This window comes from Nyctibius grandis, chromosome 32 (assembly GCF_013368605.1).
Source record: "Nyctibius grandis isolate bNycGra1 chromosome 32, bNycGra1.pri, whole genome shotgun sequence".
NCBI lineage: Eukaryota > Metazoa > Chordata > Aves > Nyctibiiformes > Nyctibiidae > Nyctibius > Nyctibius grandis.
The window spans coordinates 4,930,842-4,943,961 of NC_090689.1; the positions used below are offsets into that span (position 1 = coordinate 4,930,842).

Sequence of the window (13,120 nt, forward strand, 5' to 3'; positions counted from 1 at the left end):
GCCACCTCATGTCTTGTCTCCCAAGCTGCCAGAATTTTTCCACAGGGAAACGACTGCCTTACGATGGCTCATCCTCCGCATCTGCCCGGGATCCCTGTAGGGCTGGCACCCGCATCCTCCTGTGTCTGGCACTTAAAATTATTAGACTTATTTCCAGCTTTTAAAGAAAAACTTGTCTAATCTAGTCATATACAAATGCCATGGATTTATAAGCAGCAAGTATTTGCTATTTGCCATAACAAAAAACATCCACTGAGAAGTTCTGCCATTTCCCTCGTATTTTACATTAATCAGAATCAGTATTACTCAAGTTCAGCTGAAAAGCTTATCTTGGTGAATTTTAGACACGCTTCATGAGCCACATGCCAGCCAAACTGATTAGTGCACACTGAAACTGTCCTGAAGTCAACTATTTGGTTAGCACTGGCAGTGCTAAGCCCCTGTCATTCAAGCCCCTCCTGCCTCAGTTTCTCCTACAGCATCTTACCACTAACGTGGGTTTCCATTCTCACATCCTCACTTGCAGAGATTTCCAAATCATCCACTCATATGTTTTGTCACTTGCAGTATTTTTCCTCATTTGTCACAAGGACATCACCGTTTCCTTTCACTAGGCTATGATATCAGGCAGCTTGTTTTAGCTAAGGAATTCAACCAGTATTATCTGATGTTAAATAAAACTGTTGAGTTTTCAGGCGATAAAGACCTGCCAGAGCTCAGTGGCAGTCTGGGGATGTTGGATGCCAAGGGTCAGACTGCAACACAGAATTCCTTACCTGCATGAGACAGCGAGAACAAGAACAAACTCAGCTCTGGGAATTAAAAATCCCACTCGGAGACAAGCGTTACAAAGCTGGTCCCCAGCCCTGCTGCGGTTAAACAGGCCGCCAAATCTCTCTGCAATCGTTCTCTTTCATTTCTCCCTTCCCCCAGGCAGATGCAGTGCGTGACTCCTCTGAGGTAGTGGATGAAGCACTGGCGCAGCCATCATCATTCATCGCAGTCGAGGGAGAACAAGAGCCCAGTGTCAGAGCACTCGCCAACCTGTCGTGGGCGAAGTCACAAGACGAGCTCTCTATTGAATGCCAGCAGAAGCAGGAAGATGCCCGAGGGATCCTGAAGCTACAGCTGGACCGCGATGAAAGGCCGATTCTGCTGATGAGGAGTCTCGGCGGCACACAGAGCCCTCAAAAGCACGTCAGGATTTGAAAACCAGAATTTTCAGTCATCCCTCTCACGCACTCCCCAAAATCACCTGCTTTTACTAACTTACTCTCAGCTTATAGGGAATAAAATCTATTTTCTCCACCACCCGTCCCCAGGAGTTACCGTAAGCTCACAATGCCACCTACTGACAATTAGAAACAGCTCTTCTGTCAATCCAGAGCAACTCGGGTTTGCCATTAAGCAATTTCCTCTCCCATTTCCTTGTATTTATCAACTGTTCTGATGGCTGAATGCCCATCTTCTAAATATTTGCTTCCTTTCACCAGCTTTCACCTTCCAAGGGTTATTCTTTCAGCTTCTGCTATAGGGAGAAATTTCTTTCAAATTTTCTAAACTCTTTCAACTCTAATTTGACCAAGAGCAGCTAATCCCAGTTATTGGGAGAGATTACTTAAGCCTTCTCCTGTCCCAGGTAAGCACAGAACATCTCCTCACAAATTCACACATAACCCATCTGGACAAGCAGCTTAAAATTCAGAAACTTTAATGACTAGATACTGTTTTTCATACCTTTAATAAGCAATCCCTGAGTTCGTTGGTTTAAATTCAAGCAATACAACCCCCTCCACAAGAGGCAGCACTAGTCAAAGCAGGCTCTGGGCCGGGGGGAGGGAATTGGAACCAAGACTGTGGCAGTCCTTCCAGCTTTTTGCAGCGCTGTTCCTCCCCTCCATCTGCTTCGTCTATTGCCAACGCACTGAAACAGTCTTGTCTTGTGTGAAAGGTGTTTGTAAGAATTAGGCCAAGGGATCTATTACCCACTGTGGGACCCTCCCACATCAGCAAGATATAAATAACAGTGGAGTAGGATTCTTTGAGGAAGCTGATGTGATGCTCAGTGAGGTCAGTCATTCTGTATTTCTTTATTCCGAGCAGGTCACCGGGGAGAAGTGTCCGTATTTGCATACGGCTGCAAGAATCAGACTGGAACAGAGCACCGTGGTGAGGAGAGTCACGACACACACTAAGGAACTATGATGCCTGAGCCCCACTGGAACCTGCAGAATCGATTCCTCATAGGCCTACAAAGAAAAAATAAATGGATTACAAGCATTTAACAAGCTATTTCTTCTTGACTGCAACTTAAAGAGGATTAAGCGATGAGACCAGTATTTAATTAGCCCTTTGCTAAGGCTCCTTCTGGGATACAAAATCAAAACTGAGATGGGACATCACCTTTCAATTTACAGAAAGAGCTCCAGCCGCTCTGGCAGTACGAAACTCAATAAATTTATCTGCTGCCATATTAAATTTCTATCCTCTGCTTCTTTGTTCCTACAACAGGCTTGCCATTGAGGGTGTGTACGTAAAACAGCGTGGAAGAGAGAAGCTTGTGGAATGAGCATTTCACAGGTCACTGAGAAATCAGTTTTCTCCAAGGCAAACGACTATTTGGTTTCTCTGTGATGCAGGATGCTCCAAAACGTTTTTGGACAAGAGCTGCAGATATCCCAGATGTCTGCAGGTATCTTAAATATAGGAAGGCGTGTGTTACAAAACCAACAGATTTGTTGTAAGACAAATCAGTCTTATTTCTGAATCTCTATGCTACTTCTGAGTATCAAAGGCAGTTGTTGACCACACTAAAGATCCAACTTTCCTTGGTTTTGAACACAGAATACGGAAACTTCACCTTTTCCTATAGACTTAGCCATCAGATAACAACGTAATAAACACAAGTGCCCTTTTTTTAAGATGTTATCACTGCAATCTTTGGGGGTTTACCCCTCCTTTAGTTAGATCATAAAATAGTTTTCTACTTTGCTACTCCTCTGAAGCACCTATTTTGCAAAGACCTTTCTTAATTTGACCACTGTCAATTATATCCTCAAATTCCAAGTAAACCATTAAAAAAAAAAAAGTGAGGAGAGCAGCCACCACAAATGACTAGAAGAGCACAGCGTGGCTACAAGCACATCCGAAGGGCAGGAGGACACCCACTAAAAGCCAGTCAGAAAGGAAGAAGGAAGCCTCCCTAAGGGGGAATCACACAACTAGTCTTTTACCGATGAGTTCCTGTGCTACGGAAGTTTCTAATCACAGAAAAAAAGGCAGCAATTGTTAAACAGGAACCAAGAATTCCCACCAGAAATAAGAACTCACGGGTCTGTGCGTGATGCTGTACCACTGACAGGGGCCGGCGTTTCTGCCTGAACAAGGAGCTTCCACTTCAGCAGGCTTCCAGCACTCTGTTGACAGGCGATCTACAGAAGATGTTAATGCATCAGTAGGATCCAGGCTGGATGAAGCAATACGGCCTGCAACACTTTTACAAATGAAGTCTCTTTCCTCCACAAGAATCTACTCCCTGAAAGCCAACAGCTGAAACAGCACTGACAGAAACGTGCCAGCTAACCTGCACCATCAAAGCAGCGCCAGGCAGTCCTTTTTGTGAACTCTGCAACTCTTCCCCTCCTAATAGAGTAGGTACCCAAGGAAGACTCTCACCCATGTGGTATCTTGGCCCGTTAGTCCTTAACAGGGCAAAGAATTCATCACTGCCCTCTAGACCCCTCAGCTTTAGCCGTATAGTTATAATTTCTCTTCCCCCAAAACACAGAACTCATTCTTCCATTCCTCCTTGTTGGCCTCTTGTTGGCACATGCAAGAACTCCCCTCCAATACTTCAAATGCTTTCGTATTAATAATAAATGTTTTCCTGCTCAGAAGTAGTAAATGTGGCAGAAAAATGGGAAGATTTCATGCCCCGTTTTTAATTGACCAGGCAGTCTTCCCTGCCCCAAGTGTATCCCAGAAAATCATCGCTCAGGTAATATGCAAGTGAAAATAAAGGAGCTGAGAATCATTAGCACATTGGACTTGGCAGCTAGCAAGAATAATTTTGTGAAAGGAAATACAATTTGTAGCAAAAATGGAGGATTTCCTTGTTCATATAACTTAAAACATTCAGTGTCAGTGGATATCAGGTTCCTGTTTCACAGGAGTCTGAGACTCCAACCATCCTAACCTTTGGGCACAGAGTTTTCTCCATTCCTCCCTTATGTATAGGGAATGCAGGAAGGGAGTGTTAGAAACCACCAGAATACTTTGATTACTCTAAATACCTGGCAGTAAATATTAAATATGCCATGCAAGGCTTCGGCTGCCAAGGGAAACACTGTGAGAACGCAGTCTGAGCAGCTGACCTGGAACAAGCCGGGGCCTGCAGGGACTGTGACAAACAGACCAACTGCTGATGCTTTCAGGACAAGGGTACAACTGCAGCAAGAAGTCTGTTGACAATTAATCTGCCTTTGGTCAGGCAGCAGCAGCATTCAAAGAGGAAGACAACGTGGTCTTTATCAGGGCCACTATCTTCCCCTCGTGCTCACATGACTGCTGAGAGCTCCATCTCCGGAAGACAAATACAGAACCAGATTCCAAGCTCTGGATTGCCCACAGTTATTCCTCTCTCCCCAAAAGAGCATGTAACGAGAGTCTCACTGTCACAGCAGCACACCAGTACTTCTGGGCTCTTCAGAACAACTGATGCTTCCTGACTGTCTTCTGCCGGCCGGTGGTACCGCCCATGCACGGGCAAGGCGGCTCTAAAACAGCGAGAGCACCGAGGGTCGGGTTCCATGTACAGGAGAACAAGAAGATCTGTGGCTAAGTACTCAGGAGCCTCCACGTCGATGACATCAGGAATTAACACTGCCTGCGAGTGGAGAAAGGTAGAGACGTGGTTGCGATTAGAATTGACACGAGGGAGGGACGCAGGAAAAAGAAAATGTATGAACTTTTTGCGCGTGATTCTGGGATTTAAGAGGCTACTGTCTGCTGTGGTAACCGACTGCAGCATCGGAGGGAAAACTATTTCCCTCATTCTATTACAGAATCACAGAATCACAGAATCAATGAGGTTGGAAGAGCCCTCTGGGATCATCGAGTCCAACCGTTGCCCTGACACCACCATGGCAACTAGACCAGGGCACTAAGTGCCATGTCCAGGCTTTTCTTAAACCCCTCCAGAGATGGTGACTCCACCACCTCCCTGGGCAGCCCCTTCCAATGGCTAATGACCCTTGCTGAGAAGAAATGCTTCCTAATGTCCAACCTGACCCTCCCCTGGCCAAGCTTGAGGCTGTGTCCTCTTGTCCTATCGCTAGTTGCCTGGGAGAAGAGGCCAACTCCCACTGCGCTACAACCTCCCTTCAGGTAGTTGTAGACTGCACTAAGGTCACCTCTGAGCCTCCTCTTCTCCAGGCTAAACACCCCCAGCTCCCTCAGCCGTCCCTCGTAGGTCAGACCCTCCAGACCCTTCACCAGCTTGGTCGCCCTCCTCTGGACTCGCTCCAACACCTCAACATCTCTCTTGAAGTGCGGGGCCCAGAACTGGACACAGGATTCAAGGTGCGGCCTCACCAGTGCCGAGCACAGAGGGACGATCACTTCCCCAGACCGGCTGGCTACACTGTTCTTAATAGAGGCCAGGATGCCATTGGCCTTCTTGGCCACCTGGGCACACTGCTGGCTCACGTTTAGCCAGCTGTCGATCAGCACCCCCAACTGACTGATTGTCTAACACGGCCCAATTTTGTGGTCAGGAAGATCACGCTGGAAATTCTGTCCTTAAGCTGTTCCAAAAGAACTTTTCCAGTCCCTCTCCAATGAGTCATTCTTACGTATGACAAGTTTACAGTGCAGCCATGCCTACAGCCCAGCCTAAGAGGCATTAGCTTAACGATGTATGAGGGAGGCCATACCAGCACTTGTGAGCACCCCAGCTTGCCCAGAGTCTTTGCATCTGTACATTTTAACTGAATTAAGCGCCGAAGGAGATGACCTTAAAGCACATCCCTCTACCCAAAATGCGAAGCAAAGACTGGAAAGCAACACAGAAAGCTGTGAGGAAAACAAAGCTGTGAAGCTATTCGCTCCGAATGCGCAGGACGCTACTCAGAGCCCCCCACAACCTCTTTTGCGGTGATGAACCTTCCGTCTTCTCAACCTGAACAGCTTTTACCAGAGCTGCTCCTCTGGGGCTGAGCGCAGCAGCAGTGGCTCCCAGGTACGCACACCTACGTGCAGAAATATCAGCAGCACAGGACGCAAAACGCCCTGCGCTGGGCGATGCTGATCAAGCCGAGAGATACGATGAGATGTCACGAAGGTGATACTGCGTGGCATCTCCTTCTGGGAAAAGGAATTAATCCCCTTGGTTCAACAAGCCAGATAACGACCAGAGATTACAACTTCCTGAGCATACTTGTCCGAGTAACTGCCAGACGTCTCAGCTTTGGGGTTGTTACCTTGGTTAAGTTGTGCTGCTGCAGCGACGCCAGCTCGTAGGGATCCACGTAGATTCCTGGTGGAAGATGAGTTCTAGCTGCCACTGTGCATCCTCCTGCATCCTCCCCCACTACACCAAGTTCTACCTTCACCAGAAGGTCCCTTCAAACAAGCAACAGAAACAAAACATTTATACGTGGGTCAAGGCAATGCCAAGCACAAACACAGGCTGGGCGGAGAATGGGTTGAGAGCAGCCCTGAGGAGAAGGATGTGGGGGTGATGGGTGATGAGAAGCTCACCATGAGCCGGCAACGTGCGCTGGCAGCCCAGAAAGCCAACCGTGTCCTGGGCTGCATCCCCAGCAGCGTGGCCAGCAGGGCGAGGGAGGGGATCCTGCCCCTCTGCTCCGCTCTCGGGAGACCCCCCTGCAGTGCTGCGTCCAGCTCTGGGGCCCCCAACACAAGAAGGACACGGAGCTGTTGGAGCGAGGCCAGAGGAGGCCACGGAGATGCTCAGAGGGCTGGAGCACCTCTGCTATGGAGACAGGCTGAGAGAGCTGGGGCTGTTCAGCCTGGAGAAGAGAAGGCTCCGGGGAGACCTTCTAGCACCTTCCAGTACCTGAAGGGGCTACAGGAAAGCAGGAGAGGGACTTTTGACAAGGGCGTGGAGTGACAGGACGAGGGGGAATGGTTTTAAACTGAAAGAGGGGAGATTGACATGAGATCTGAGGAAGAAATTCTTTGGTGTGAGGGTGGTGAGACCCTGGCCCAGGTTGCCCAGAGCAGCTGTGGCTGCCCCCTCCCTGGCAGTGTTCAAGGCCAGGTTGGATGGGGCTTGGAGCAACCTGGTCTGGTGGAAGGTGTCCGTGCCTGTGGCAGGGGGTTGGAACTAGATGGGCTTTAAGGTCCCTTCCAACCCAAACCAGGCTGTGATTCTATACTCGCAGTTCAAAAGAGAGCACAAACCCCGCCAAGAGTCAGACTCCAAACGCACAGAGATGAGGTGCAGCTCTTGGGTACTCTGGGTAACAAGTTCAGAACACAGCTCCCCATCGAGCCCTGCTGTCCTTCTCCAGTGAGGATGATGTACTTCACCCTGACTCCGCATCCACAACCGAAATGAAGTTTCTCTTCTTTATTAACTTCTCAGAACTACCAACAGCCTCCACGCAGACCTTAGAAAGGGGCCTCCTGTTCTTCCTCCACTACAGCTTGTAACTGTTAGTTACTTGATCGTGCTAAGACAACCCTCATGCCTAGCCACGTCTACGGATCGCGGCTCAGCGAGCTGATACAACTGTGCATTAATTAGAAGCTTCTCCACACGTAAAACTCCCCAGCACGTTATTCTGATGCAGGTCAGGGCGACCGCTCACCTATGAAATCCCTCCTTCAGGAGCTCCTGCGTGACGGCAGCATCCCGACAAGCGGCCTGCGCATCTACGGTAACACAGAATGAACGAGTTAACGGTGTTTGCAGAACAGCACGTGTAATTATCACACTTGAACGAACAAAGTCGTATCACCTACAAACGCATCATCTGCAAAACCTCTCGGGGCAGAAGGGAAACAGTATTTCCCTACAACTGCCAGCTGAGGAGGTTTCTTGGGTCACTGGCCGAGCCGTGCTCCCCAAATGCAGAACCCAGCCCTGCACACAGTTCCGCGCAGGTGTAAATAAATATTTGCAAGACGAAAGCCCGAACAACCCGGCCCGAAACGGCCGGTGTCAGCACGGCGGGAGCCCAGGCACTCACGCCCGGATCAGGCGGGCACGGGCGGGCGCAGCGCAGCCACCTGCGAGGCCGGGCCCCGCACCGATGCTCGCTGACACACAGCCCGGCTCTCATCACCCGCCGCCGCCCCCGGCCTCGGCTCGGCCGAGCTCCAAGCGAGGGGCCCCCGCACAGGCCCGGGGCCGCTCGGCCGCCTTCACGCAGCCCCGGCTCCCGCAGCAGGGAGCCGCCCGCGGGCCCGGCTTCCCTCCTCCGGGCTTGCGGGGAGCGGCTCCCCCGCGGCCGGGCCGGGCCCGCACTTACGGAGGACGCAGAGGAGCGCGGCCAGCCCGGCGCCGAGCAGCGCCTGGCCCCGCCGCCGCGCCGGGCCGCCCGCCATGGCGGGCCCGCTCCGCACCGCCTCGGCCCCGGTGCGGCTGCCCGCGGCGCCCGCCTGACCCCGAGGCACTTCTCCGCCCCTCGCTCCGCGGTGCCGGCGGGACCCACCGCTAAACGCTGTCCCGGTGCTTCATTCTCGCCGCTGTCCCCTCCCTAGTGCGCGGGTCCGCAGCGGCAGCGGCCGGCCAGCCGCTGCCGCGTCTCGCAGGCACTGGCGCGGGCAGCCCCGAGGGGTCCTACGGCGGGAGGGCCCGGCGGCGCGGCAGTAGCCATGGCAACCGGCAGGCGGAGGCCGCGGTGCGGCGGGCCAGGCCGGGGCCGCGCCGCTCGGCCCCGGGAGGAGCCCACGGCCACCACCACGGCTACGGCCACCGCCGAGGAAGCGCTTTCCCTCCCGGTCCCTGAGGTGAGGGGAAGGGGCGAGAGGCGGGAAGGCCGGACCGCCCCCATCCTGCCCCGCGTCCCTTCTCTCCCAACGTTTAGGCCTCGACCGCGCACGACCCTGAGGGTTTGCTCGTCTGGGGGAAACAAGCGATAGAAAAGCGGCTTTTTAACGGGAAAAGCAGCCCTGCTGCTGCACAGAGGTTGGGTGGGCAAAAAACCCCACCTGCCTGTGTTTCAGAGCTGCTGAAACCAGCCTTTCACGCCTGGTAGCGAAGGTCTCCACCTGCATTACCTGAAGATACGAAACCTCTTTCTCCTTTTATGTGGATCCAAATGGCTTCTCATGTTTGCCTTTCTCACCTAAGGATTTATTTGCCATTTCAGAGATGGAGGCCGGCCCTTGTGATTGCCAGTGACCCTTCAAAAAGCTGTTTCAGTTCAGTTTGAAGCATCATTTCTCATTTTAAGATAGCGAAAGTGGCTCTTAAGAGACTTCTGCTTTTCTCCCTAACTCATAGAACTATTTAAAAGCAAAAGGTAGAGCAGCTGCAGGTAATTTTCAGTACTGAGAACTTTACTGCAAATTTGAACTCTTTCCTGTGTGGTTTTTAACAAAGAAGGAAGACTTTTCAACTCGGCTTCAAAGTAGCTTTTGAAGATTAAAGCAGTTTTCCTTGTTTTGGAGACATACGTTTATTTTTTGGGTATAATTTCTTACTTTGCCTTACTGCAGTCGTAGTAGTAAGAGAAGGAGATAACCTTCATGATTGGCATATTTTCACTTGTTTAAAAACAGTAGAAAAATAACACATATTCAGTGTTGCACGCTAAGCTGAGAAAGATCTGCAGCAGATTTAGATCTTTTAAGTCTCCTCTGATATTTAATCTCTCAACAAGAGGACAGAGCCAAGGGCAGGGCTGACGCTGAGGAGTTCTCAAGAGTGTTTTGGGTACGGACAAATAGCAGAAAAAGAGAAGTTGTCACTGTCAGCCCGACTGACGTTCCTCCTCTCCTGTTGCAAGACAAAATGCTTCAGAGAAGAGTAAAAAGGATAATTGTGGATTAACTTCCTCACCTCGTTCACGTAGTCACTGACCGACTGGTACCTGAGAGTTTAGGAGTCCTTAAACTGCAGTTCTAGAGCGTTCTTGTTACCTGTACAAATCCAGCCGTACGTTTAGTGAGTCAGTCAGCGCTTCTTCCCCACCCACCCTCTTTCTCCACATTTTAAGGCAAAAGCTCCCGCTTCCTCCGCGTACACACGCAGCAGCTCGGCGTTTTCAAATCTTAATTAAGACAGTCTTGACCTTCACAAACGTTTTATAGCTTAAGCTCTACCAGTAGCGCTGCGCTGTGTAAAAAGCATTTCCATTTGTCACTTGTAAATCCTCAGCTTTTCAGTTTCGTTGATGGAGTATTTTAGTTGGAGAAGGAGTAAACCTCATCTCCTCTCTTTAAAATGAATTCATATTTTCATTGTTGCCTAATAAGGAGTTTAATCACTTTCATCTTTCATTTCTGAAGCTCCTCTCTCTGCTTATCCCATCTAGCATCGGTTACAGATATGCTGCTATATTGAGGTCGCTCTGAAACTGTAAGAAAGCTTTACAAAAACTAGGTACCCCTCTGCTTCAAATCTTGGGGAAAAAAAGGGGGGGAATTCCAGTGTACATACATCAACATTATGGATGCCAGGTTGTCCCTTACCATGTGAAATAAGGAACATGATATCCCCAGGTTTGTAACAGAAACAGAGACCAAAAGGAAATGTGAACCATATCGATCGATTTCTATCTTTTCAAAGGAAGTAACAGACAAATAAGTGCAACAGAATTCTGTCCTTATTGCATCTCTTGCAACATTCAGATTGAATTTTGTAGAAACTCTTTCAGTGGGGTTCCAAGATGGTTCAAATTTTCGTTTTAGCTGCATTTTTCTGCAGATTTTTTCAAATATTTTTTGAAAAGATGTTTTTCAAATATGCTCAGGTAAGTTTACAGCAGAACTATATCGTTATATCTTTACTGAAAAACCAGGTTCTCCCTGAAGTCACACCTGGAGCTTTCATACCAACCACCAGGTGATACGAAGTTAAAAGGCTGGTGGTCAGAGCAGAAAAGGGTTTGGCAGGTTTTGCCAAACTGCAAAAGCAGTTTTGCTTTCCAGAGCAATGGATATAACACGCAGTTGTTTGTGAAGAAACTAGTACGATGATTTACTATTTAATGACATTTTTCACTGTAAAAATTAATAATATTTTAAGAAACATCTTCTAGGTACCATTTGCCTGTGCAGTACTTAGCTGGTAGACCAAAACGTTAACTCATGTGTGATAGCTAATCCCGATTCAAAGCCCGAGGAATGACAAAGGTGTAAACCAGCAGCTGGGAGTCACTCTGCTTCCTGGCACCCAGCTCACAGGACATGTGGGGTTCAGGTTCTACTGAAATCAAGGAGACTTACACCCTGACTGCGTGTTTTTGCTAAACTTGGATCACTCCAACCCTAACAGACACTCACACTTTCTTTCCCTTTTTTCTTTCCCCGTTTTCCAGTGAGCTTTGACGTCGCTGAGGACACCCGTGGTAAAGCTGACCACGCTTCAGCCAGCAGCAAGGACTGGAATGACTTATGTTGCAAAGAAATGCGGCGTTCGCTTTCAGCCTCCATCCATTGTCCTGATCTACACGGAAGACAACAAGGATAAGACTCGCCAGCGCATCATGCCCGTCAGGAATTTCTCCACGTCCTCAGGTGTGGTGTGTTGTAGCATTCCCCACATCCTCTGCAGACATAGAGGAAGAGCTCGTTGGTAACAGCACTGTTAGTAACCGCTGTGTAGCTTCTCACCGGCATGCAGGGAGTGCAAGGAGGGGTGGTTTTGGGGTTAGCCTGCCTCCCCTGAGGAGCCCAGGGCTACATCTTAACCTGAGTAGTGGCTCTGCTAAGTCTGGAGGTCTGGCTTGCGAGGGTTTGGGAGAAGAGGATCCGTTTATGGGAAGAGATTTGCTTGCAGCTCTAATTCTTCACGGTGGCTTTCTCTTTAGACTGCAGCTTGGCTGCTGAGCAGCTGAAGAACAACCCTCAGCACCAGGCTTACCTAGAAGGAGTCTCACTGCGTCAGCTACAGAAGCTGTACAGTTTGCTGAAAGGTCATCTGGGAGGAGAGAGCCTGGCCGAGAGCTTGGAAAAGTTTCGGCAGGAGGAGACCATTGACCCAGAAGAGGATATGAACAAACTAGATGACGAGGAACTAGCCAAAAGGAAGAGCATCATGGATGAACTCTTCGAAAAGAACAGGAAGAAGAAGGACGACCCAGATTTCATCTATGACATTGAGGTTGAATTTCCACAGGATGAGCAGCTGGAGTCCTGCGGCTGGGACGTGGAGTCAGGTGAAGACGTCTGACTCCAGACAAAGACGTCTTGGATGGGCAGTTCAGAGACGAGTCTCGTGGTCCTGACGGAGAGAATGATGTCGGCGTAGGGGTTCTGCCACGTCGTTTTCACCTCATCCCATGGATGCACGTTGCATTGGCTACGGAGAACCCAAGGCCTAAGGTGCTCCAGCAATTCCAGGCTTAAGTGAACTTCGTTTAAGAAGCCAGACTTGATGAAATGGAAATTGGGCAGCTGAACTTATTGGGTGTTTTTAGTCTTTCCCCAGGCATGAGTGCCTAAATAATTTTAAATTATTGACTTTTTCCTTCATTTACTCTTCAGTCAGCTTTGGCTGAAAACCTCCCCAGCTTGCCTTGCTGTGATCCCTGTTCAGCTTCATCTGAAAATCAAGTGTTAAATATTTGTCTTGAAAGCAATATCAAAGCTTTACTGTATGCATAAGCTATTTATGATGACTTACTGGAATGTCAAATATATACTGGTCTGTCTGGATAGTGGTGGTCTCTCTGGAGGTGGTGGAGTCACCATCTCTGGAGGGGTTTAAGAAAAGACTGGACATGGCACTTAGTGCCATGGTCTAGTTGGCATGGTGGTGTCAGGGCAATGGTTGGACTCGATGATCCCTGAGGTCTCTTCCAACCTGGTTGATTCTGTGATTCTGATAAATCAACATTGCATTGAGAACATTACTGTCACGTTTCCTGAGTGATGCTTAAATCTCCAGCTTCAGCTTACACAAATCTAAATCCTTGTATTTAAG

At 49.3% G+C, this 13,120-nt stretch overlaps 2 protein-coding genes across 4 annotated transcripts; one reads left to right on the forward strand and one right to left on the reverse strand.

Moving 5' to 3' along the window:
* Nucleotides 1–1,694: 1,694 nt before the first annotated feature.
* Nucleotides 1,695–8,575, reverse strand: PIGX (phosphatidylinositol glycan anchor biosynthesis class X). The gene is made up of 6 exons (XM_068421148.1): nucleotides 8,499–8,575; nucleotides 7,836–7,899; nucleotides 6,480–6,621; nucleotides 4,672–4,885; nucleotides 3,331–3,431; nucleotides 1,695–2,249 (listed from the first exon to the last, which is right to left on the reverse strand). The coding sequence occupies exons 1-6, from the start codon at nucleotides 8,572–8,574 to the stop codon at nucleotides 2,091–2,093; spliced, it is 756 nt and encodes a 251-aa protein (XP_068277249.1). The 5' UTR covers nucleotide 8,575; the 3' UTR covers nucleotides 1,695–2,090.
* Nucleotides 8,576–8,847: 272 nt separating this feature from the next.
* On the forward strand, nucleotides 8,848–13,120 carry CEP19 (centrosomal protein 19). 3 transcript variants are annotated; one of them, XM_068421149.1, is made up of 3 exons: nucleotides 8,848–8,979; nucleotides 11,514–11,712; nucleotides 12,006–13,120. In XM_068421149.1, the coding sequence occupies exons 2-3, from the start codon at nucleotides 11,583–11,585 to the stop codon at nucleotides 12,365–12,367; spliced, it is 492 nt and encodes a 163-aa protein (XP_068277250.1). In that variant the 5' UTR covers nucleotides 8,848–8,979; nucleotides 11,514–11,582; the 3' UTR covers nucleotides 12,368–13,120. The 3 variants fall into 3 exon arrangements, with proteins under 3 accessions (XP_068277250.1, XP_068277252.1, XP_068277253.1); XM_068421151.1 differs by lacking the exon at nucleotides 8,848–8,979 and adding an exon at nucleotides 10,490–10,695; XM_068421152.1 differs by lacking the exon at nucleotides 8,848–8,979 and adding an exon at nucleotides 10,852–10,946.

Coding starts and splice junctions, on each gene's coding strand:
- CEP19 (XM_068421149.1), top strand. CDS start 11,583: ATGACTTATGTTGCAAAGAAATGCGGCGTTCGCTTTCAGCCTCCATCC. Junction 11,713..12,005: donor GAATTTCTCCACGTCCTCAG/GTGTGGTGTGTT, acceptor CTTTCTCTTTAG/ACTGCAGCTTGGCTGCTGAG.
- PIGX (XM_068421148.1), bottom strand. CDS start 8,574: ATGGCGGGCGGCCCGGCGCGGCGGCGGGGCCAGGCGCTGCTCGGCGCC. Junction 3,432..4,671: donor ACTGGTGTGCTGCTGTGACA/GTGAGACTCTCG, acceptor CATCTTCTGTAG/ATCGCCTGTCAACAGAGTGC. Junction 2,250..3,330: donor ACAGCATCACGCACAGACCC/GTGAGTTCTTAT, acceptor TTTTCTTTGTAG/GCCTATGAGGAATCGATTCT.